At 45.3% G+C, this 22,616-nt stretch overlaps 1 protein-coding gene across 7 annotated transcripts in view; it reads left to right on the forward strand.

Moving 5' to 3' along the window:
- Positions 1–21,434, forward strand: part of DAZL (deleted in azoospermia like) — a 94,678-nt gene extending 73,244 nt beyond the window's left edge. For 4 of the 7 annotated variants that reach the window (XM_083188786.1, XM_083188790.1, XM_083188788.1 and 1 more), the window contains one exon: positions 8,124–9,706. In XM_083188786.1, coding sequence (XP_083044912.1) covers positions 8,124–8,162 — 39 coding nt within the window. In that variant the 3' untranslated portion in view covers positions 8,163–9,706. Of the gene's footprint in view, positions 1–8,123; positions 9,707–21,218 lie in introns of those variants that run through there. The other 3 variants (XM_083188787.1, XM_083188791.1, XM_083188789.1) reach the window with 2 other exon arrangements.
- The last annotated feature ends 1,182 nt before the right edge of the window (positions 21,435–22,616 follow it).

The raw sequence follows: 22,616 nt of genomic DNA on the forward strand, positions 1-22,616 counted from the left end.
CTCAGAATGTCCGCCAAATGTGTGCTTAGCACATGCACAGTATACACACACACAAATTTTATGTAAATTCACTGGCGAGTTTACCACACACAAGATATATATCACTTACACAGTGTATTAAGATATATTCTTTTTGGAGTCTCTAAGATCTAAAAAAAACTCAAAAACAGGAAGACCATAGTACAGCAATGTCTGAGTAAGAGGCTGATTTAATGTAATTCAGTTCACTCACATTCAGATAGATTTAATGCGCATATCAATGGGTCTTTCTGTCCAATCCAGTCAGATCTTCCACATGAATTGTCCCTATGGACTCAATGAGAAATATATAGTGCAAAGACGTTTCAAAAGTAGAAAATAACATTTATTTAATGCACTCACATGTGGTCGATGAAAACAAGCAGAAAAAAACCCTCAGGGTAATAGGATCCTTGAACTGTGAACATGCAGAACCCTCCAAGCAGCCGACCAGCGGTAATTAGTGGGGATGCAGCTCCTCCTTGCGGCCTCAGGACAGGATCCGTTCGGTGGTGTTCACTCAGCTTAAGCGCGCTTTCGGGCAAATGGTGCCCTTCATCAGAAGACCCTGTTTGGAGGGTTCTGCATGTTCATTGGCACAGTTCGCGGATCCTATTACCCTGAGTGTTTTTCTGCTTGTTTTCATCGACCACATGTGAGTGTATTAAATGTTATTTTCTACTTTTGAAATGTCTTTGCACTATATACTTCTCATCGAGTCCATAGGGACAATTCATGTGGAAGATCTGACTGGATTGGACAGAAAGACCCATTGATATGCGCATTAAATCTATCTGAATGTGAGTGAACTGAATAACATTAAATCAGCCTCTTACTCAGACATTGCTGTACTATGGTCTTCCTGTTTTTGAGTTTCTTTTAGATCTTAGAGACTCCAAAAAGAATATATCTTAATACACTGTGTAAGTGATGTATATCTTTTGTGTGCGTTAAACTCGCCAGTGGATTTACATAAAATCTGTGTGCGTGTATCCTATGCTCTAAAGCTTTGGAGAAGGCTTTCTTTGTATCTCCTGGGCTGGGTTTGATTAATTGCGCTGTGGGTTTAGTACTTTCTTTCTCTGTAGCACATGCACAGTGGCACTGCAGAGGCACAAAATAAGTGATCACTAATGCAATGTGGAGGCAGGGGATAATGGAGGTAGTGGGTGTTTACCGCTGGTCTCAAAGCCAGTGATTCAAGGAGTTTGAAGTAAGCTACGATTTAATGGATTTCTCACACTCCTAGGATCACTGGTTGAGAGATTTAAGAAGTCATTAGAATGACTGTCAGCAACATGTAGTCGTGACGGCATGCTGAGATGGTTGGGACCCACTGCGGGTCAGCAGTTTGAAAACCGCTGGTGTAGAGTAATGGTTCTCAACCTTGGTCCTCAAGGATCCCCCAACAGTGCAAGTTTTCCAGGTCTCCACACAGAATCACAAGTGAAGTAATTAGCTCCACCTGTGATCTTTTAAAATGAGTGAGTAATGAGCGCACCTGTGCACCTGCCAGTTGACCTGGAAAACGTGCACTGTTGGGGGCACTTGAGGACCGAGTTTGAGAACCACTAGTGAAGAGAAATAAGAGACATATTGATGAAACTAATCACAGGTGTAATCAAACCTCTGGAAGGCAGCTTATTTACATGATTTCTTGAACATTGTGAGGACAGGTGAGTAAAATGTAACCTTTTTTCTCCTTCATCCACTAGGTGTCACTGGAGTAACAGTGTGGTGAGGGGATAGAAGGGCGACCACAGGGAGCAAGGGCACTTTAAATATAATTAAGTGTGGCCAACTCCTCCCCCTTCTACTCCCCACCTAGGCAGTAGAATGTGCCCTCATGGGAGCTGGTCACACTCCTGGCTTGCTCCAGGGCAAAGCTTGAATCAGTTGTTTTTTTTACTTACTACAACAGACAGGCAGGCTGCCGCTGCCTGTCTGCATCGTGGGAGCTGTTGGTGGGGCTCCGGCCACGTGCGGCTCGCGCCCGGTCCCCGGCTGCGGAGACCACCGTCTCCGGAGAGACAGCCACCACTGCACGCGGTGCGTGTCCCGTCCTCCCTCAGCCTCTACCGCCGCCAACCAGCAAGGCAGCGGTAATGTATTCCTGACCTCCCGCGGGGGTCAGTGTTTTAAAAACATGGCGGTAGTGCAGGTTTTTCAAACTGGCGCCATATTTGGAATCTCCCCAGCGTGACTGAGAGCAGCGGTGGCCATCTTTTTAGTGCGCACCGCTGCAGACACACTGAGGGACTCCTTTTTCAGCTGAGACAGTCACAGACTCAAGCACAGCCGCTTTCTCCCAGTGTCCAGGCCTGCATTAGCTTCCCCAAGCCCTGCATGCAGACAGTGGGGTTAGAGCTGGGTGAGACAGTTCTGGGCTGTATGTAAATTTGGGGCTATAGCGCTTTCTGGTATATACCATAGGGTAGTTGTTGGCCTCTGGAAGCTTCTCCTCCTGATACTGTCTCTCCTGTCCAGTCTCTTCCTTCTGGCTTCTAACTGTACTATACTTGGTGTGTGTGTGTGTGTGTGTGTGTGTGTACAGTTTAATAACCTGTTGATTGCTGCATATATATATTCATATATTGTGTATAGCTTAATCACTTGTAAAATGGCAGGAGGCAGCTCAAAGAAGTGTTGCAAAAAATGTAATGCTAGACTTATAGTCTGCTGAGGGCGGTCTGGTGTGTGAAAAATGCACCCCTGAACCCACCCCTTCCACTTCCCAGCAGCCCTCCCCTGCATGGGCTTTACAGCTCTCAGAGGTGATGTCACGCCTGTCCTCTGAAATCTCAGATGCACAGAGCCTGTACGGCCCTCTGCCCGTGATGCACAGCCCCCAGTGTTGAAGAGACTGCTCACACAGGTCTTAGACACTGACACAGATGATGATATGCCTGACCTTGAGGAAGGGGAATATACTGCCCCTGAGGTGGATGTGCAACAAGATTTGCCGCCGCAACAACCGGAACCGGTTGCGCAGGGTTTAGATGACCTTATTGATATGGTCAAACTGGCATTAGATGTGGAAGAAGGGGCATCTGCCCTCAGTTGCCCCTCCCTGTTTGGTAAAAAGCCAAAACAGGCGGCTTCTTTTCCTCCTGCAGAGGAGTTAAATGACCACGTGCTTCAGGCCTGGAAAAACCCTGATAAAAAATTCCAGATTTCTCGGAGACGCCTGTCTTCTTACCCCCTAGCGGCCGCAGGCAGAAAGCTGATGGAAACCCCACAGGTAGTTGACCCTTCTTTCCGAAAAGACTGTCCTCCCAGTACTGGTGCCACCACTCTTAGGGACGCCTCAGATCGTAAGCTTGAACTTACGCTTAAATATATTTACACTGCGGCAGGGGTAGTTCAGCGTCCGGCTCAGGTCGGATGCTGGGTCAATAAGGCCATTGGGGTTTGGGCCTCCCAGTTGGCTCATCAACTGAAACATGGAGGTGAGGTGGATGTCCTGGTGCAATTAGCAGAACATATCTCTGAGGCATTATCCTATATGGTGGAAGTCTCCAATTATGTTTGCATCTTAGGTGCTCGCATATCTGCTTTGTCCATATCGGCACGCCGATCACTCTGGCTCCGCCAGTGGCAAGCTGATGCTGAGTCCAAGCGGGCAGTAGAAGCACTCCCCTTCACGGGTGAGGTATTGTTTGGGCCCGAACTTGATAAGTGGATATCACAAGCCACTGGTGGGAAATCCACATTTCTCCCTTCCACGGCCCCTCCTCCTCGTAGGACCTTTCAGGGAACATCCTATCGGCCCCAGGCAAAGTTCGGAGGTCGCTCTAGAGGAGGCGCTGCCTCTCAGAGAGGCTCCAGAGGTCGTGGCAGAGGTGCTGCCTCTTCCACCCAAGAGGCCAAGGCCTCCACCAAGCCCGCCGCATGACGGGCTTCAGGCCCACCTGGGGGATCCCTAGGTTGGAGCGCGTCTTCAAGGCTTCAAGCATGTTTGGTTGCAGTCTTGCCAGGACGCTTGGGTGCGAGATCTTGTAGCATTCGGCTACAAGATACATATCCAAAGACCACCCCCACACCGGTTTTTCAAAACCGGTTTGCCAGTTTCAGTAGAAAAGAACCTGCTACTAACTGCGGCCATCCAGAAGTTGGTCTCGGCAGGGGTGGTCATTCCGGTCCCAGTAGACCAAAGGACCTTGGGATTCTACTCCAGCCTCTTTCTGGTCCCCAAGCCAGACGGATCAGCACGTCCCATTCTGAACTTGAAGGATCTCCATCCTTACCTTCAACCGGTCAAGTTCAGGATGGAGTCCCTGCAATCGGTGATCGCGGGGTTGGAGGAGGTCGAGTTCTTGGTGTCACTCGACATCAAGGACGCCTACCTCCATATCCCTATTTGGCCTCCACATCAGGCCTTCCTTCGGTTCGCAGTCCGCAGCCAACATTGGCAGTTTCAGGCCCTTCCTTTTGGCCTCTCCTCAGCACCCCAGGTCTTCACCAAGGTCATGGCGGTGATGATGGAGATTCTGCGGAACCAGGGAGTGACGGTCATACCGTACCTGGACGATCTTCTGCTGAAGGCCCCATCCAGGGAGGTCCTCCTGGACAGTATAGCCTTGACTCAGAGTACTCTAATTCGCCACGGATGGATACTCAATTTTCAGAAGTCCCAGCTCCAGCCGTCTCAACGGTTACAGTTCCTGGGGATGGTCCTGGATACCACACTTCTGAGGGTGTTCCTCCCAGAGGACAAGATACAGTCCCTCCAGGCTTTGATCCGCTCGGTCCTTCTGACCAGACAGTTGTCAGTCCTCACATGTACCAGGCTTCTGGGGAAGATGGTCGCCTCCTACGAGGCTCTCCAATACGGTCGCTTCAGATCGAGACCCTTCCAGCGTTGCCTTCTACGTCAGTGGTACGGCTCTCACCTGCACCTTCACCACAGGATTCAGTTGTCAGTGCGGGCACGGCGCTCTCTCCTGTGGTGGCTGAACCCAGCAAACCTCAGGGAAGGAAAGAGGTTCGCCATTTGGAACTGGATACTGCTCACCACAGACGCAAGTCTTCGCGGGTGGGGAGCAGTCATTCAGGACCATCAGTTCCAGGGCCGTTGGACTACACAGGAGGCCCTGCTCTCCATCAATATCTTGGAGCTCAGAGCAGTCTACAATGCTCTCCTGCAGGGCCTTCATCTCCTGCAGGGTCAGGCCATCAGAGTGCAGTCGGACAACGCCACTGCGGTGGCCTACATCAACAAGCAGGGAGGCACGCGCAGTCGCGCTGCTATGAAGGAGGTGAGTGGAATCCTGCTGTGGGCTCAAGATCACGCCCTGTCCATCTCCACCATATTCATTCCTGGCGTAGAAAATTGGGAGGCCGACTTCTTAAGTCGGCAGGACGTACACCAAGAAGAATGGTGTCACAATACCCAGGTTTTCCAGCAGCTGGTCCACCAGCGGGGGTGTCCCCAGGCAGATCTCATGGCGTCTCGCTAACAACTAACAGCTACCCCGGTTCTTTGCCCGCACGAGGGATCCTCAAGCAGTGGGAGTGGATGCACTGGTGGCCCCTTGGCCATTCCACTTTGTGTACATTTTCCCTCAGTTTTCACTAATACCTCGGGTTCTGCAGAGAATCCGGAGGGATAGGATCACTGTCCTCCTGATAGCTCCGGACTGGCCGCGCAGGTCATGGTACACCCTCACGTCTCTCCTGATAGACAAGCCTTGGCCCCTGCCTCTTCAGGAAGATCTGCTCAGCCAAGGGCCTTTCGTCTTTCCCGACTTAAGTCGGCTTCATTTGACGGCGTGGCTGCTGAAAGGTCCATCCTGAGACAGGCAGGGATCCTGCGGGCGGTGATACCTACCATGATGAAGGCCAGGAAAGATGTCACCTCCAGGCATTACCACCGCATCTGGAGGGCTTATGTAGTTTGGTGCGAGAGTCGTGGTGTGTCTACCACTCTTTTCAAAAAGGCCAGGCTTCTCCTTTTCCTGCAGTCTGGCTTAGCTGCAGGGTTGCATCTTTCCACCTTGAAGGTACAGGTATCGGCGTTGTCAATCTTTTTTCAAAAGAAATTGGCCCTTTTACCTGAGGTACACACCTTTTTTCAGGGAGTTTTGCGGCTGCAACCTCCTTTTTGTCCACCCACTCCTTGGGACATAGACCTTGTTCTAAGTTTCTTACAGTCTTCGGTGTTCGAACCACTAGAGGACGTGGACCTTCGTTACTTCACATGGAAGACCGTGCTTCTCCTGGCTTTAGCATCAGCACGGCGAGTTTCAGATCTGGGGGCTTAGTCCTGCAGGCCCCCGTTTCTGATATTTCATCCGGACAGGGCAGAACTGCGCACCAGCGGTTCCTTTCTGCCTAAGGTGGTATCGGCTTTCCACATGAATCAGCCAATTGTGGTACCGGCCTTCCAAGAAGAGAACAGTACCCTTGACGTGGTCAGGGCCCTGAAGATCTATGTGGTCAGAACAGCATCGCTGAGGAAGTCAGATGCTCTTTTTGTTACGTATGATCCGGTCAGACGGGGCTGGCCAGCCTCAAAGCAGACGTTGTCTCGTTGGATCCGCCTGACTATTCGTCAGGCTTATGTGGCAAGTGCTCAACGCCCTCCTGCCTCTCACATGGCGCATTCTACGCGCTCAGTGGGCCCCTCTTGGGCGGCTGCCAGAGGGGTTTCAATTTAGCAGCTCTGCAGAGCTGCCACCTGGTCTGGTCGTCAGACTTTTGCTCGGTTCTACCGATTTGACACTTTTGCGGCGTCAGCTTCACAGTTTGGACGCTCAGTGTTAAGGGCCATCCCACCCGTGTTGGGAGCTCTGGGACGTCCCCACTGTTACTCCAGTGACATCTAGTGGATGAAGGAGAAAACAGGGATTTTGTACTTACCGTAAATCCTTTTCTCTGAGTCCACAGGTGTCACTGGACACCCGGCTCGGCGCTGTTCCTTTGTTATTTGGAATTCCTGCCTTAAAACTCTTGTGTGTTATACTAACCTCCTCTGGAAAGCGTGTTCTTTCTTCCAGCTCCATTCGGGCACATCCTTGTGACTGCCTAGGTGGGGAGGAGTTGGCCACACTTAATTATATTTAAAGTGCCCTTGCTCCCTGTGGTCGCCCTTCTATCCCCTCACCACACTGTTACTCCAGTGACACCTGTGGACTCGGAGAAAAGGATTTACGGTAAGTACAAAATCCCTGTTATTTTCAGAAAGGTTGATGGATCCATCAGTGTTCCAGCAGATATGATGTACATTAAAATATGACTTATTGTGAACATTTAGAACTAGCCCCTCATTTCTTAAACCGAAATTGCACTAAATAGCTGTATACACTGTTTGTAACTGACCGATGTCTGTTAATACTGCAGAAGCTATATGTACAACCAAATGGTATTTAACGTGTATATATATATATATACCCCCCCATGTCGACATGGACACTGAAACGTAGCACCGTGTCCGCTCGCTATGCTCGGCACACTGTTTTATTCTCCCACTATGCCCTAGTGCAGTGGTTCCCAAACTGTGTGCTGTGGCTCCCTGATGTGCCTCAGGACACTTGCAGGGGTGGCCAGAGTTGGTGGCCTAGGATAAATTACAATTATTTATGATCAATAGCACAGGTGAAACCAGTGCTGTCAATGATCACATGCACAGACAGTAGCAAATCCTGTTTCTTACAATGTAACTGACCCTAAGAATGACACATAAACACAATTTGCTTAATTTTATATTTTTTTCTGAAATTATCAATAATTAACATTCAGCCTAGTGGTGCCGTGAAATTGTGTTGATGATCAAGGTCTCCGTGATTCAAAAAAGTTTGGGAACCACTGCCCTAGTGGTTGGTAGGGCATGAAATACCGCCTGTCAGCTCCAAAAAAGTGAAACCCCCCTTGTGGACCTTTTCACTGTCGACCTAATGACCCTGTCGACCTTCAGTCATGTCGACCTTCCTGCATGTTGACCTAATGCTTGTCGAACTAGTGACTATCCCCTTGCATAAGGGAGTATAGCATTCCTTTCCCCTGTACTATTTAACTACAGTAGAAAAACAGATTAGAAATATGTAAATTACTTTTTGTGCTTCATATATGACAATGGTTTATGGTATGTTTCCTTTTCTCTCAAGGACAGAAGAATCAATCACTTTAAAAGAACCAGACGTTGAAGTCCGCTTTCCTTGGATTCTGTATACACTTGTTTGTTTTAGCACTTGCCATCACTAATGTACATGTAGCACTTCTGCAGAGAATAAGGCACACCGGAGGCAGCAGTTTTGTGGGCCGCCTTTCGACAAAGAATTTGTACTCCATTCCTTATTTTTCACTAGTTTATAGTGAACTGAATAAGGCTGCATTAGTAATTCAGCCCACAAAATTGCTTTACACGTTCTTAGGTGATGGGTTCTTTGTGTTCGTTTCACGTTTGTTTTACAAATGCACATTATAGTTGAGGTTTTGGCACTGTTTTGCATGTTTACGTTTACTGTTTTGTTCAGATATTCGATAGTTTCACAACTTGTTCAAACTGTTCACTTGTTTCACTTTGCGCTTTTCCTATTTCTGTTTTGTCGGCCTAAAGGGCTATTGCTTAGAATGCTGCACTTACGTATTTTTTTGAGACACAGTTGTGCACAAACTGAAGGTGAGAGGGTTGTTTTGTGTGGCGCTCTATTCTGTGCCCGCGTTGCTTTGCTAAACAAAATTTAGTTTAAATCTGTTTGCTAACACTTGGGAGATGGAAGTTTGTGCAGAATTCACTTTATTCTACCACCCGGGCTTGCATAGTATATCAGTATTGTATGGTTTAAAATAGTGTGACTGACGCTGGGATTTTAACTGAGATGGGGGAGCTGAATGCTGAACACGCGGAAATTTTTACATTTGTAAAACAAATTGCAGCTACCTCTTATTTTGATCCTTGAGTACTCTTCATTTGCTCTTAACACAAGTCAGCCTTAATAGTAAATAATTCTACAGCTCATCCTGGAAGACTTCGAATCAAAGGCTGAACAGCAGTGTGTCCGTCCCACATGCGCAGATCAGAGATTAGAATGCTGACATTTGCAAGAACAAAAAGATTGGATGTGGGTTTTTTTTTTTTCTTTCAAGCTTTAATACAAATTATGCAGTTTTTAAATGGAATTTTAAAAACTATACAAATTACATATCCCCACTGTAGAGTTGTGGTCTGAGAAAATTGTTGCTGTAGTGGTAAATTGTTTTTATCTGAACCTCTTAAATAGCATTTTATTTTAAAACTTTTTCATAAAACACTGTTCTTTCACTGTTCTGGCATTTGTGACAGTGTCCAACTGTTGAAAATTACAAGTCATTTGGTTACCTTAAAATTATGGATATACAATGCCTGTGTGTTTTGGTTGCACTGCCACGGGTCACTACAAGCCAGCTGTAAGCAGGTTTACGGACTACACTGCAGCCTCCCCACAAGTGTTGGCTACAGATGGTAGTGATCATGAAAGTTCAACTTAAATATATTATTGGCAGTATGAATTGTTTTTCTATTAGGGAAAAAAAGTATTAGTACATCACGTGCAGTTGCCCTTCGTATAGAAGTTCATTTCATGATCAGTCCCCTTTTATGATGCCATGTGAATAACTTTTTTTATTGAGCCGTCAGCAATAGCTATCTTATTTTCTATCAAACTCTTTTGTATGTGAAAAATGGATGCATTAAAGTAACTATATGAAACTGCCTTTGATGTGGTTAATTATCAAATGGGGAAGCTGCATGATAAGGACTGAAAGGGTGTTGTGTTTAAGGTTTTTTGTGTGTTCTGTATGAATGTTGGTTAATAGTTGAGCCTGTAGTCTGGGGAAGTTCTGAGCAGACTTGCTCAAAGGATATGAGCCACCTTAGGGGATTTGCATGGAGGATTTGAACATATGTTTTGGCTTCTATCACAAATATCTGCAGAAGAGCAAAGTTCAACACATTGAGGCAGATATGGAAAGCTGGGGGAGAAGCGGTATACTGTAAGTGCACATTATGTGTACTTATACCGCTTCTCCCCCATGTATGAAGAGGCTGGTGTGCTAAATGATAGCAGGCCGATATGCCAGGCAAATGTATGAACAGTCAAAAACGCTGACTTATGCTTCATGCAGCTATCGACTTCAACAGCTGCAAAATGGAGACGTCTTATCCCCACAACAGGTATAGTGCTGTCCCTACTGCTGTCTCCAGCTGCACTGGAGATCTCGCATTGAGTAGCGAGATCTTGCCCATGCCTGGAAGAGCTGGCTGGGCAGGCAGAGACAGCGGGGGAAATTTACTAAGGAAAAAGCGTATAAAAAATTTGTATTCGTAAAGCAAAATACGTTTTTCTTAATGCGTATTCGTATTTTCAGGATTTGCTATCCTGAAAATACGGTGATGTGTATTCCTATTCATGGTGTATACATGGCGCATTTGTATTTTTGAATACGACATCGATAGAATACGCCTATTTTTAACATGAAAGCAATGTACTTTAGTCATTTACTAACAATTCTTATATTTGTAAAATACGAATCAAACGCATACGAATCGTAAAAAAATAAGTAAAAAAAAAATACACCTTGATTTGGAAGTGTATTTCACATCTTAGAATTTTACACGAGGGAAAAAAATCAGAAAATAAGCCAGCTGATCAAAATCACAAATGTGTGACTTATAAAAGGCCACTAAGCACACATACACACTTTTAAAATTATTTATTTTTACATTTTTTTTTACACTGCAGCCTGCATGGATCTGACTGATCCATGCAGGCTAAAACCAATACGAATTTGTATTAAAAATACGAATTCGTATCAGAAAAAATACGAATCAATACGCCATCGGATAATACGAATCAGTCAAATACGACTGATTAGTAAATTATCCTCTGGAATACGAATGAAAATACGACTACACCAGTGATATTCATTTGTATTAAGAATACGAATATGAGTTTTTGTATTCTTAGTAAATTTCCCCCAGCGTGTCATTCTGTCTGCAGGAGGGGGCATTGCCTGAGGGGAACTTTACACTCCCCACTCTGGCGGAAAAGATGTTAATACATCTTTTCAGTGTCTCTTCCTGTTTCGCCTTGTTAATGAGGTGAAGCAGGAAGTGTTATAACGGTGCAATAAGCGCCACTATAATACATCTGCGCCAATATGAAAATTTTCTTATGCCTATTTTGACCAATGATTACATACAAGTGAAAACACAACCCAGAAGAAAATTCAGGGTAGTTAGATAGCACAAATGAAACCAGAATTTTGAAAGCTCTGAAGAAGGCTCTGCAGGATCTGTTTTAGAACCAGGGAAAAAACTCTTGGGGCTGAGAGGCGCTAAATATACAGTACACCTGAAATATATATTTATGAGAATACTCTCCTGACACACTCCTGTCAGCTGCAGCCTAGAGTACAACTCTTGACATTTTAGCGCAGTAAGAATGGGTCAGATGAAATGAAAGAGAACTTGACTGTTATGTCATTATACATATAAATTATCTTAAAAATAATAATAAAACAGACTGTAAGAACACTACAAATTTAGTAGAGCAAGGTGTTGGAGAAACATTATTTTTTTATACTTATACCTATCCTCTGCCCCACGGGTTTTACAAAAGTGATGGCCGTGATAATGGAACTGGTCTGCTCTCGGGGTATAGTAGCAGTACCTTATCTGGACGATCTGATGTTGAAGGTAGACCTCTTGCACAACTTTCGTTAACAGACGACCCTTCTGGAACATGTGTGTATCCTCAATTTTCAAAAATAGCAGCTTCTCCCCACCCAGAGATTACTGTTTTTGGGGTTGACTATGGATGTGTTGCACCAACAAGTATTCTTGCCCCTGGTGCAGTCCATCCAACAAATGTTTTGTCTGATCCTGCAACACAGACGGGTCTCTGTTCATCTATGTGGCAGAATTCTGAGCAAGATGGCCTCTTTCGAGGCCATGTAATATGGTAGTTATTTATCTCTGCCATTCCAACTATACCTTCTCAGCCAGTGGTCAGGCTCATACCTGTTCTTAGAAAAAGGAGATATACAGCACTGGGGTTTGACAGAATAAGAACTGTCACAATGTATCAATGAAATGCAATTATTACATGTTAAAACAAAATATAATACAAATAACTAGAGAATTCTCTATAAATTTGGAAATAAAAAATGAAAAAAAGTGTGAAAAAACCATGTAGAGGGATTTTAAAAATTAGTTTTTGCTAGCATGAATTGCTCCTGTGGATAAATGGTTATAGCAGCAGTTCATATGCACCAATGTTTATTATATAGTTACCAGAGATGAAGTTTGATATGTGCCTCTTATACTTGAAGGAACTTTGAAAGGTTCCTGGAGATTACCTGGCATATGGAGCCAGATTTACTCAGTAGCAAGAAGCAGGGGTTGCAGATTGACCGGTATGGGTATACCTGGCTGTATCACTGCATGTAAAGCTGAAGTTGTGGAATCCTGTATATTTAGAAGAGCTGGCCCGGAAGTCTGGTATAGCAAGGTGCAAACTGGAGCAAGGCAGGTGGAAGCTCAATGCATTTCGACCTGTTAACACGTCTTCATCAGGAACAATATTGTTACTGATGAAGATGTGTTAGGTCGCAAACGTGTTGAGCTTCCACCTGCCTTGCTCCAGTTTGCACCTTGCTATACCAGACTTCTGGGCCGGCTCTTCTAAATATACAGGATTCCACATCCTCAACTTACATGCAGCCCCATGTTGCAAAATGAGTGGGGTATGCATTAATGTGCCATTTAAGAACCACCTTTGATTCATCTTGAATCTACTACACTATTGATGTCTTTCCCTTTTATGACCATGCCATCTTGAGAAACTTGGAGTGAAGATTGAACCCCCATCGGTGGACTTCTCTACATTAATCACACCAGGGGAGTTCCTTTCATTATTCATAATATACATCATAGTGCCAGTGTGTAATTTAGATGTTGCAAAAAAAAAATTATTTTTTTAAATATTTTTTTTTTTTAATTTTAGATATTGCACAGGATTTGCTAAGAAATCAATGTATGTGGGGAAAAATAGAGATTTTTAAAATTACCACAGGGTGGCAGCAGATGCACATTGTCTGATTATTTAGTGCTAAGACATGAATTTGGTTTTGTTCAAGCAAATAGTATATTTTATTTGTCGGGTTCCCTGATTTTTTATTACCGGCCCCAGCTCTGTCAGCCTGGTGCTGGTTACAGCTGTGGGGGGGACCCCACGCCGTTTTTTTTTTATATTTTTCTACACTAAAGCCTGCACGGATCTGACTGATCTGTGCAGGCTTAAAGCAAATACAACAGGAAAATCAAGGTGTGTTTTCCTGCCGTATTTTCGTGGCTGTTTCACGACAATTAGCAGCCGTATTATCAATACGGCTGCTTAGTAAATCAGGAACCACCATTCTTTTGAATGGTGATTCTTGTGGTATTCTATCGATGGTGTAGACATTCGTATTTGTAAATACGAATGTCCCATCTTTAGGAATACGAATTGCTGTATTTTTGGGATAGTAAATTCCGAAAATACAAATATGTAAAAAATGGATGTATTTCTGACTTAGAATACACCTATTTTTTTACGAATTCATATTAGTAAATTTCCCCCACTATAATTGGACTTGAAATCGTATATAAAGGAACCAATATTATGTTTTGTGGCTTAACAGGACATGAAACATCTGAGAGCACTAATTTTCGTATTAGGAGAATGCCCATAAAGGTACAAAGTAACACTGCTCACTGAGGGTGGGATGTATCAACGCTTACCGTCGCGCTGACATCCCGAGCCGGAGAAAGACACTCGGGAAACCCAGCCAGCAGCAGGACGCATCTGCGCATGCGCACAAAATAAAAACCTAAGAAATCATTACGACGGAGGTCCACATTACCGAGGACGGGGAGAAAAAATTCATACATAATGCGGAAATCACTAAAAAAAGGACTCCACTTCACTACAGAAATGCGAGTATTGATCAATCCCGCCCTGAGGTTCAAGCATTGTGGGGGGATACAATGGAATAAATACATTTATGTACTAAAGAAAAGAGCTTAACCAGTGGATTCTATCTGCGAATTAGACGACCTGATGTATACAGTCATTGAACAAGAATAGTAATATATTTGTTTAGAAAGGGACTTTTTAAATAAGCTCTGTAAGCTGCCGCACATCACTATTTAAGTGGAGAATACCAATCGATATAATATTGTTCACATAACAGACACCGATATCACTGTCAGCAGGATCCCATATTTTTAGTAATCAATTAGAAGAGGATTCAAAAAGAGACTTATAGGAACACAGCAGACAATATCAATAATTGAAACTATATATTGGGTGTGACTTTGTCACTACCCACAGGCGCATCCCTATTTGGGGAAAAAAATAACAATAAAATATCGGATTGTGGAAATTATCAAAATATTACCTGCATATTAGATGTGGATTTCCTGTCACTGTAAGTCATTTATTTCACTCAAATTACAAGATCTTATAAAATGTTATATTTTCTACACTTATCTCAGAGAGCTCTAGTAGTATCCCATTCTTATCTACTGTACACAAGGTTACATTCATTGCCAATATAAGTAGATTATGAATGCAATCATTTACTCCGTCTATCATACTGTAGCTTGCAGATAATATATTCAGGGGGAAATGTACTAAGATCGAATGGGTATGAATGCACCTATTCTAGATTAATTATAGCTGGGAACCCCTGCTTGTCTAATTTACAATTATTTGCAGTTTTTGTGAACGCCAACCTCAGGTGAATTTGGCTGTATGAATGAATAGACATGGGGTAGCCAACTCCAGTCCTCCAGAGCTACCAACAGTTAATTTTTTACAGATCTCCTCACAAGTGAAGTAATTAGCTCCACCTGTGGATCTTTGAAAATGTTTCACTAGTAATGAGTGCACCTGTGCAGCAGTTAGGTTTTCTGGAAAATGTGAACGGTTGGTAGCTCTCGAGGACCGTAGTTGGCTACCACTGGAATAAACCATCGATAGAACTTGTCCACATATAGAGTTCTATTAGATACAGTAGTCTAATTTATTTCATTCATATGGCTGAAATAACCAGCCCGTGCTCTTTGAGACGGTCCTGTTTCTAAAATATGGCGGACAAAATGAGTAGGTTCCCCTGTATTTTTATAGCCAGCACTGAGTTCCAACAGCCATCAGGGTAATGCCACACAGCCGGGGGCCACTTAATATATAAGGTCGCCGTGAAACTACACAAGTACCTTTTAAAAAAAAAATAAAAAAATGTAAACGCCGTTCCCCCTCCAAAGAGCCTGTCCTTGTTTAAAAAAATCAGGGAACAAACTGAACAGGGTTTCCTCATATTTTTTAAAACCAGGCCCAAGGGCCGGTCCTGGTTCCCAAAATACAGGGGACAAAAAGTAGGGGGTCCCCCTTATTTCAGGAACCAGGCCCAGCCAGCAGGGTAATGTCACAGCCGGGTCAGCCTGGGCAGGGCTCCTGGGGGAGTGGGGATCTCGGTGGGTACCGGGGTAATTGTGGTGTGAAGATTAGAATAAAATATTGTATATTGCTGTGGAACTATGAGTCCCAGCAAGCCTCCTCCGCATGCAGGGGCTTGGAGAACCACAAGTCCCAGTATGCGGGGCATTAGAAGGTCAGCTGAAACTTGTAGTTCCTCTGCCTCCGCCATGGCAGCCATCATGAATGGGTTTCTCCCTGCTGGGTAGTGCTTTTGGAAAGGAAAAAAAGACCTCTGGCTCCTATAAGAAGGCTCCTCCTCCGAACACCAGTGTCTTTTTTTCCTTTCCGGGTAGTGCATGCATGTGGACACCAGCTCACCTTAAAACGGAGACTGTCGCTCCCTGCAGCTGCCTTGGCTTCATGCAGTGGAGAGGGAGAGCATAAGCTCTTGATGCCGAATGCGGGCCCCATGGGGTAGCTGTACGGCGGCGTCCAGGGGAGAGAGGTACTGAGCCAGACACTGAGGTTGCCGGCACACGCTCCCCTGCCCTAGCTCTGTGCTAAGGGCGGGCGCCGAGTAGTGCGCGTAGCGTGTACTCAGAGGAAGCGCGTCATTAGGGCGCGACTTCCGGTACGCGTCAGGTCTTAGCTGCGGTTTGTCAGTGTCACGCTGATCTGAGGTCTGGAAGCATAGCGGGCAGAGTCCTGTCCATAACGTGGGAGGAAGCAGAGCGCTGGCTTCTGGTGAGCGGATCAGGCGTGGGAAAGTTGACGGACGCGGAGGTGAGTTATAGCGCTGGCTATGTCTTAGAATGTGGTCGGGCTAGGTTTAACAGTGTTTAATAGACGTGACTGTGTTGTTCTAGAGAGGCGCACTACTCATGATGGAGGAAGACAGACAGTCTAGTGCAAAAACGGGGTGAGCAATGTATGGTGTAGGGTGTCCACATAGTGTTGGTGTTGTGAGTAGTTGTTGTGACTGGTAATATTATTATAGGTCGGAGTCTAGCAAGGATAAAGGGAAAAGCAAGCAGAAGAAATTGGTGCACAGCAAATGCTCAACATGTGACAAGACGCTGCCGGACAAGCATGTAGGGAATATATGTGAAGGCTGTAAGGCGTCTCAGTTGTTTCCCCCGGCTCAAATGGCGAGCCTAGTACAAATGTTGAAAACAGCCCTGGCTGATACGTTTGCACCTAAGGAGGATACGGGCAAAACGCCCATCAAGCGGAAAAGCTATGTGCTGAATGAGGATACAGAGGACACAGCGGGTCAGTTGGCCGGTCCTAGTGGGCTGGGAGGTGACCTAGAAGATGATGACGAGGAGGATCCAGGTCAGGATAGGTCGGACTCGGACTTTAATGCCGACATGGTCGACAACCTTTTGGTCCGGATTTATAAATCATTAAATATTGAGGACAAGCAGGAGGATGTGAGCTTGCAGGAGATGCTTTTTAAAGATAAGAAGCAGAAAACCAAAACGTTCCCCCTGTCTCAAACCCTGAGAGACATAATAACGGAGGAATGGAAACAGCCAGATAAAAGAGTGGCTATTCCGGGGAAGGTTAACAAGATGTACCCCTTTGATAAGGCGCAGGTACTCTCTTGGGAGGAAGCACCGAAAATAGATGCGGCGGTGGCGAGGCTGTCGAAGAAAACGACACTGCCACTAGAAGAGGCCAACGCCTTTAAAGATCCAATGGACCGTAAGATCGAGTTGGGCCTAAGGAAACAACATTTAATTTCGGGGGCTTCCCTGAAAGCAGCGTCAGCGATGGCTGTGACTTCCAGAATAGTAAGAGGCTGGTGTCAGCAACTAGAGGGTGATATTCTGGATGACCTTGCAAGTTCGGAACTGTTAAAAGTTGTACAGGACGTGCAGCTGGCAGTAGAATTTATTTGTGAAGCATCTATGGATGCGGTAAGGCTGTCGGCCAGAGCAGGGGCGGCGACAGCCGCAACAAGAAGGGCGCTATGGTTAAAACCATGGGCAGCGGACGTTCAGTCCAAGAATAAACTCCTGTCCATGCCATTCCAAGGGGACTATTTGTTTGGCAAACAATTGGACGAGCTTGTAGCCAAGATATCAGGGGGGAAGTCGGTCTGGCTTCCTCAAGATAAGGGAGGCAGACGAGTACCTCCAGCCAAGTTCGGGAGATTTCAGCCCCAGGACTACAGAGAGTCACGGGCTTATAGACCAGGGAGACCCTATAGAAGGGGGTCCTGGGTATCAAGGGGCAATTTTCGTGCCCAAAGAAATAGAGATAAATTCTCCTCCAAAAAGGAGGCACAGTGACGTCAGGTCACAAACAGTAGGGGCCAGGCTGCTGAAATTTGCAAGCGTCTGGTCCAGGACCACTGGAGACAAGTGGGTCCAAGAGGTAGTATCCTCCGGGTACAAAGTGGAGTTCAACAAAGTCCCCGGAGAGTTTTTTGTTCAGTCTCCGATTCCCAAAAACAGGGAGGAGAGAAATGCCTTAGTAGCAAGTTTGCAAGAGATGCTGGAACAGGAAGTAATCAGCGTTGTGCCAGAAGGTCACGAATTTCGGGGATGTTTTTCCCGTTTCTTTTTAGTAAAAAAAGCAACAGGGGGATTTCGTACCATACTAGATCTGAGACGACTCAATCAGTTCATAGAGGTAAAATCCTTCAAAATGGACAGTATCAAATCAGTGATACTAGACTTAAGTCAAAAGGACTTCATGACATCGATAGATCTCAAAGACGCCTATTTGCACGTCCCAATTTGCATAAGCCATCGAAAATATCTAAGGTTCAGGCTGATGAGCAAGAGTTATCAGTTCAACGCCCTACCATTTGGGTTGGCGACATCCCCGAGAACATTCTCCAAAGTGCTAGTAGTGTTGGTAGCCGCATTAAGACAGAGCGGGATAAGACTATTTCCTTACCTCGACGACATCCTAATAGTCGCAGACTCCAAGGAGAAGGCCCAAGAGCACACAGACAGGGTGGTGCAGTGCCTGTTGGAACACGGATGGCTGGTGAATTACAAGAAGAGCCAGCTTGTTCCGGCTCAAGAAATAACATACCTGGGGGTAGTAGTCAATACAAAAGAGCAAAAAATTTCCTTAACAGAAGTCAGAAGGAGAAAGCTAATCCACCAAGTAAAAAACCTGAAAAGAAGACGCGTTGCATCCTCACGAGGTTGCATGGAGGTGCTAGGCCTGATGGCATCAGCGATAGAGGTAGTTCCTTGGGCAAGGTTCCATACAAGGAAGCTACAGAGCTGTTTCCTCCTACAGTGGAACAAAAACTCAAAGGATCTATCCCAAAGAATAATCCTGTCCACAAGGGCCAGACAAGACTTAGACTGGTGGGCAGTAGAAAACAGGCTGACAGCAGGAAGATACTTTGGCACAAAACCACAGGTTACGCTGACCACGGACGCCAGCGAAACAGGCTGGGGAGCAACCTGCAATTATCAGGTGGCCCAAGGAAAGTGGCAACAAGACTGGAGGGAAGCTCACTCCAATCTGCGGGAAATGGAGGCGGTGGTCAGAGCCTGCAGGTGGTTTCAGAACCAACTACAAGGGACAGAACTAATCGTGAGGACCGACAACCAGGTGGTAGTGGCCTATGTGAATCAACAGGGGGGCACACGAAGCAGAGCATTGATGGATGTGGCCACCAAACTGTTCGAGTGGGCGGAAGCCTGGGTTCTGAGCATCACGGCAGTTTATCTAGCAGGGAAAGAAAATGTGGTGGCAGACCAATTAAGCAGGATAGAATGCCTACCAGGAGAATGGGGCCTCAACCAAAAGGTATTCGAGAAGCTGGTGCAAAGATGGGGACGTCCACAGGTAGACCTTATGGCAACGGCAAGAAACAAAAAAGTACCCAGATTTTTCGCCAGGTTCTGGGAGCCGCTGGCAGAACAAGTAGACGCCCTGTTGGTGTCATGGGACATAGAGAGGGCTTATGTTTTTCCCCCAATACCGATGATTCAGAAGCTACTGAGGAAACTGCAGAGGGAGAAGATCGAAGTAATAGTGATCCTGCCATATTGGCCTCGCAGGGCATGGTTCAATACGGTTCAGAAGTTGGCAATAGACGATCCATGGACACTACCTTCAACCAAGGATCTACTTGTACAAGGAGAGGTATGCAAGGAGCAGCCGGAATCGTGGAAACTGACGGCTTGGTTGCTGAAGTCGGAAGTCTAAAAGCAAAGGGGTTCAGTGAAGGTGTAGTGGAGACCTTGCTGAAGGCAAGAAAGCCGGTAACCATGAAGGTGTACTATAGAGTTTGGAAGAAGTATGCGTTTTGGGCGAAGGAGAATAGGAAGAATCCTCGTAGTATAGTTACCATACTTTCCTTCCTACAAGAAGGGCTGCGAATGAACCTCTCCCCAAGTACTCTGAAAGTGCAGGTCTCAGCAATATCATGCATCTTGGATTGGGACATAGCCAAGAACAGGTATGTACAAAGATTCATGCAAGCAGTAAAAAGAATTAAACCGAGGGTAAGAAGTCCGATACCCTCGTGGGACTTGAATCTGGTGCTAGGGGTACTGACAGAATCGCCGTTTGAGCCACTACAAGAAGTGGCCTTGAAGTTTATGTCATGGAAAGTATTATTTCTAGTGGCCATGACCTCAGCTCGTAGGGTATCAGAACTCCAAGCACTGTGGATAAAAGAGCCGTACTTCAAAATATATACGGATAAAGTAGTCTTAAGGACTAACCCAATGTTTGTACCGAAGGTGACGTCAGAGTTCCATATCAATCAGGAGATTATATTGCCTACGTTCTGCACAAATCCGACGAATAGTAAAGAAAGCAGGTTACACTGTCTTGACTTGGTCAGAGCCCTGTCCATTTACAAGCAAAGGACGGCCGAGTTTCGTAAAGCCGACAATTTATTTATATTATCAGAGGGAGAAAGAAAAGGGCAAAGAGCCTCTAAACAGACTTTATCAAGGTGGATTAAAAGTTGTGTCCGACAAGCATATGTCATAAGACAACAGGAGCCACCAGAAGGGTTTAAAGCGCACTCAACGCGATCAATGGCGTCGTCATGGGCAGAGAAGGGATCTGCATCACTGACAGAAATTTGCAAGGCCGCAGGATGGTCCTCACCGCACACGTTTACAAAGCATTACAGAGTAGACGTCTGGTCTTCCGCAGATGCTAAGTTTGGGAGGAAGATCTTGAGTGCAGCAGTAAAATAAAACGTGAAGAAACGTTCTATTTGAGTTAAGCATTATATGGCCGGCGGCCTGTTCCTAAGTTATACGTGAGTATTCCCTCCCTATGAAATACAGTACTGCTTGGGCATGACCCATTCATGATGGCTGCCATGGCGGAGGCAGAGGAAATACCGGGTTATTACCTGGTAACGGGTTTTCCTCTACTCCGCCATGGCAGCGGTATTTCCCACCCTTGAGTTGGAGGGGGGTGTATGTGGAATAATGATGTTCGTTTATTTTAAAGCTGAAGAATGTAAGACACTGGTGTTCGGAGGAGGAGCCTTCTTATAGGAGCCAGAGGTCTTTTTTTCCTTTCCAAAAGCACTACCCAGCAGGGAGAAACCCATTCATGATGGCTGCCATGGCGGAGTAGAGGAAAACCCGTTACCAGGTAATAACCCGGTATTTCCACAGCAATACAAATAGTAAAATAAACACACACTGACACCTGAAAAATATACTGTACAGCCAACACTGCGTGCTAAGCAGAAAGTGTTTGTTTTTTTCCTGACTCCTCAAAACATATTTTTTTCTAAATTATACCCAGATCGTCAGGACATCTGTCCATGAGCCGCATCTCAAGAGATCATGTGGGTCATGCAGCAAGACATTTACCTGAAACATGCAAGTTATTCGACTAAAGAATGGTAAAAGAAGAATAAATGTAAAGTTTTGGAATGGCCAAGTCAAAGTCCTGGTCATAAATCAATTGAAATGTTGTGGAAGGACATGAAGCAAGCGGTTCATGGGAGAAAACCTGCTAAAATAGTTGAAGCTGTTTTGTACTGAGGAATGGGGTACAATTCCTCCATGCCAGTGTTCAAGGCTTATCATCAATTACCAAAAACATTTAGATGCAGTTATTGCTGCACAATAGTTTTGACTCTCACAATTAAGTGATATTGGATAATTTTCCTCATTAAAAAGTGAGCACATCTAAATTTTTTGTCTCATTTGTTTGATTTAGCTATCTTTGTCTACTTTTAGGACTTAGCAGAAGTCTAGAAAATTATGAAGGGTTCACAAACTTTTAAACACTAATGTACACTATACAATTATCTGGCAGACCATCTCTCTAATCTGGTTGATTGGAATGAAAATCTGGTAATGTATGGAACAAATGGCAATCAACCATATGCTTCCAAACACTGGAAACACACACAAAAATGGTCATTCAGACATAATTGTTCATTTCCTCTGCCTGGCATGTGCAGCCCAGTACAGCAGGACTCGTGCCTTGTGCACTCCCAACTTCCAAGGCCTTTTACAAAGATCTCTCTCTGCTTCTCCTAGTCAGCAGGAGTCTGCATTAGGTCAGCACCCCGGCAATTCTTTGGCTGGTGTACTAATGGGCAGCCATAGCGGGGTTCACTTGTCATCCTTGGCAATCTGTTAAGCTCCACTGTTGCTCCCTATCGTCCCTATAATTTTTTCTGGCTTCTGCATTCATTTTATAAGTTTTGTATTACTCATCAGGCTTTCTCTATCAGCAGTAAAAAGTGATACTATTGGCAAATTAATATGCTGACTAAAGCCCAAACTACACGGGGCGATTTCAGCTGACATTGTCGTTGATATGGTGGCTGAGCGACCATATTCTCGTGCGTAGAGGGAGACAGTCTCCTGGAGCGACCAGCAGCTTCCACCGGCAGTGTCTCGTTTTTATCAGCGCCCATCACTGGTCGCTGATGAAAACGGGACACTCAGCAATTTGGTTACTGAGCGCTATATCGCTCAGGGACTAATCGTTCCGTGTGTACGGAGCTCTAGCCAAACCAGGAATAACACATTCAAACTAATCTCAACACTATATAGACCACTCAAGACAGTTTGAGTCCTACTTAGGAAATGAAATAATGAAATTCTAACACTCCACTCTTTCCCAACAACAACCATATGGATCCTTGGCTCCGATAATACACCTGGGAGACATCAACCACGGAGA

This window comes from Crinia signifera, chromosome 5 (genome assembly GCF_055691185.1).
Source record: "Crinia signifera chromosome 5, ASM5569118v1, whole genome shotgun sequence".
Classification (NCBI taxonomy): Eukaryota; Metazoa; Chordata; class Amphibia; order Anura; family Myobatrachidae; genus Crinia; species Crinia signifera.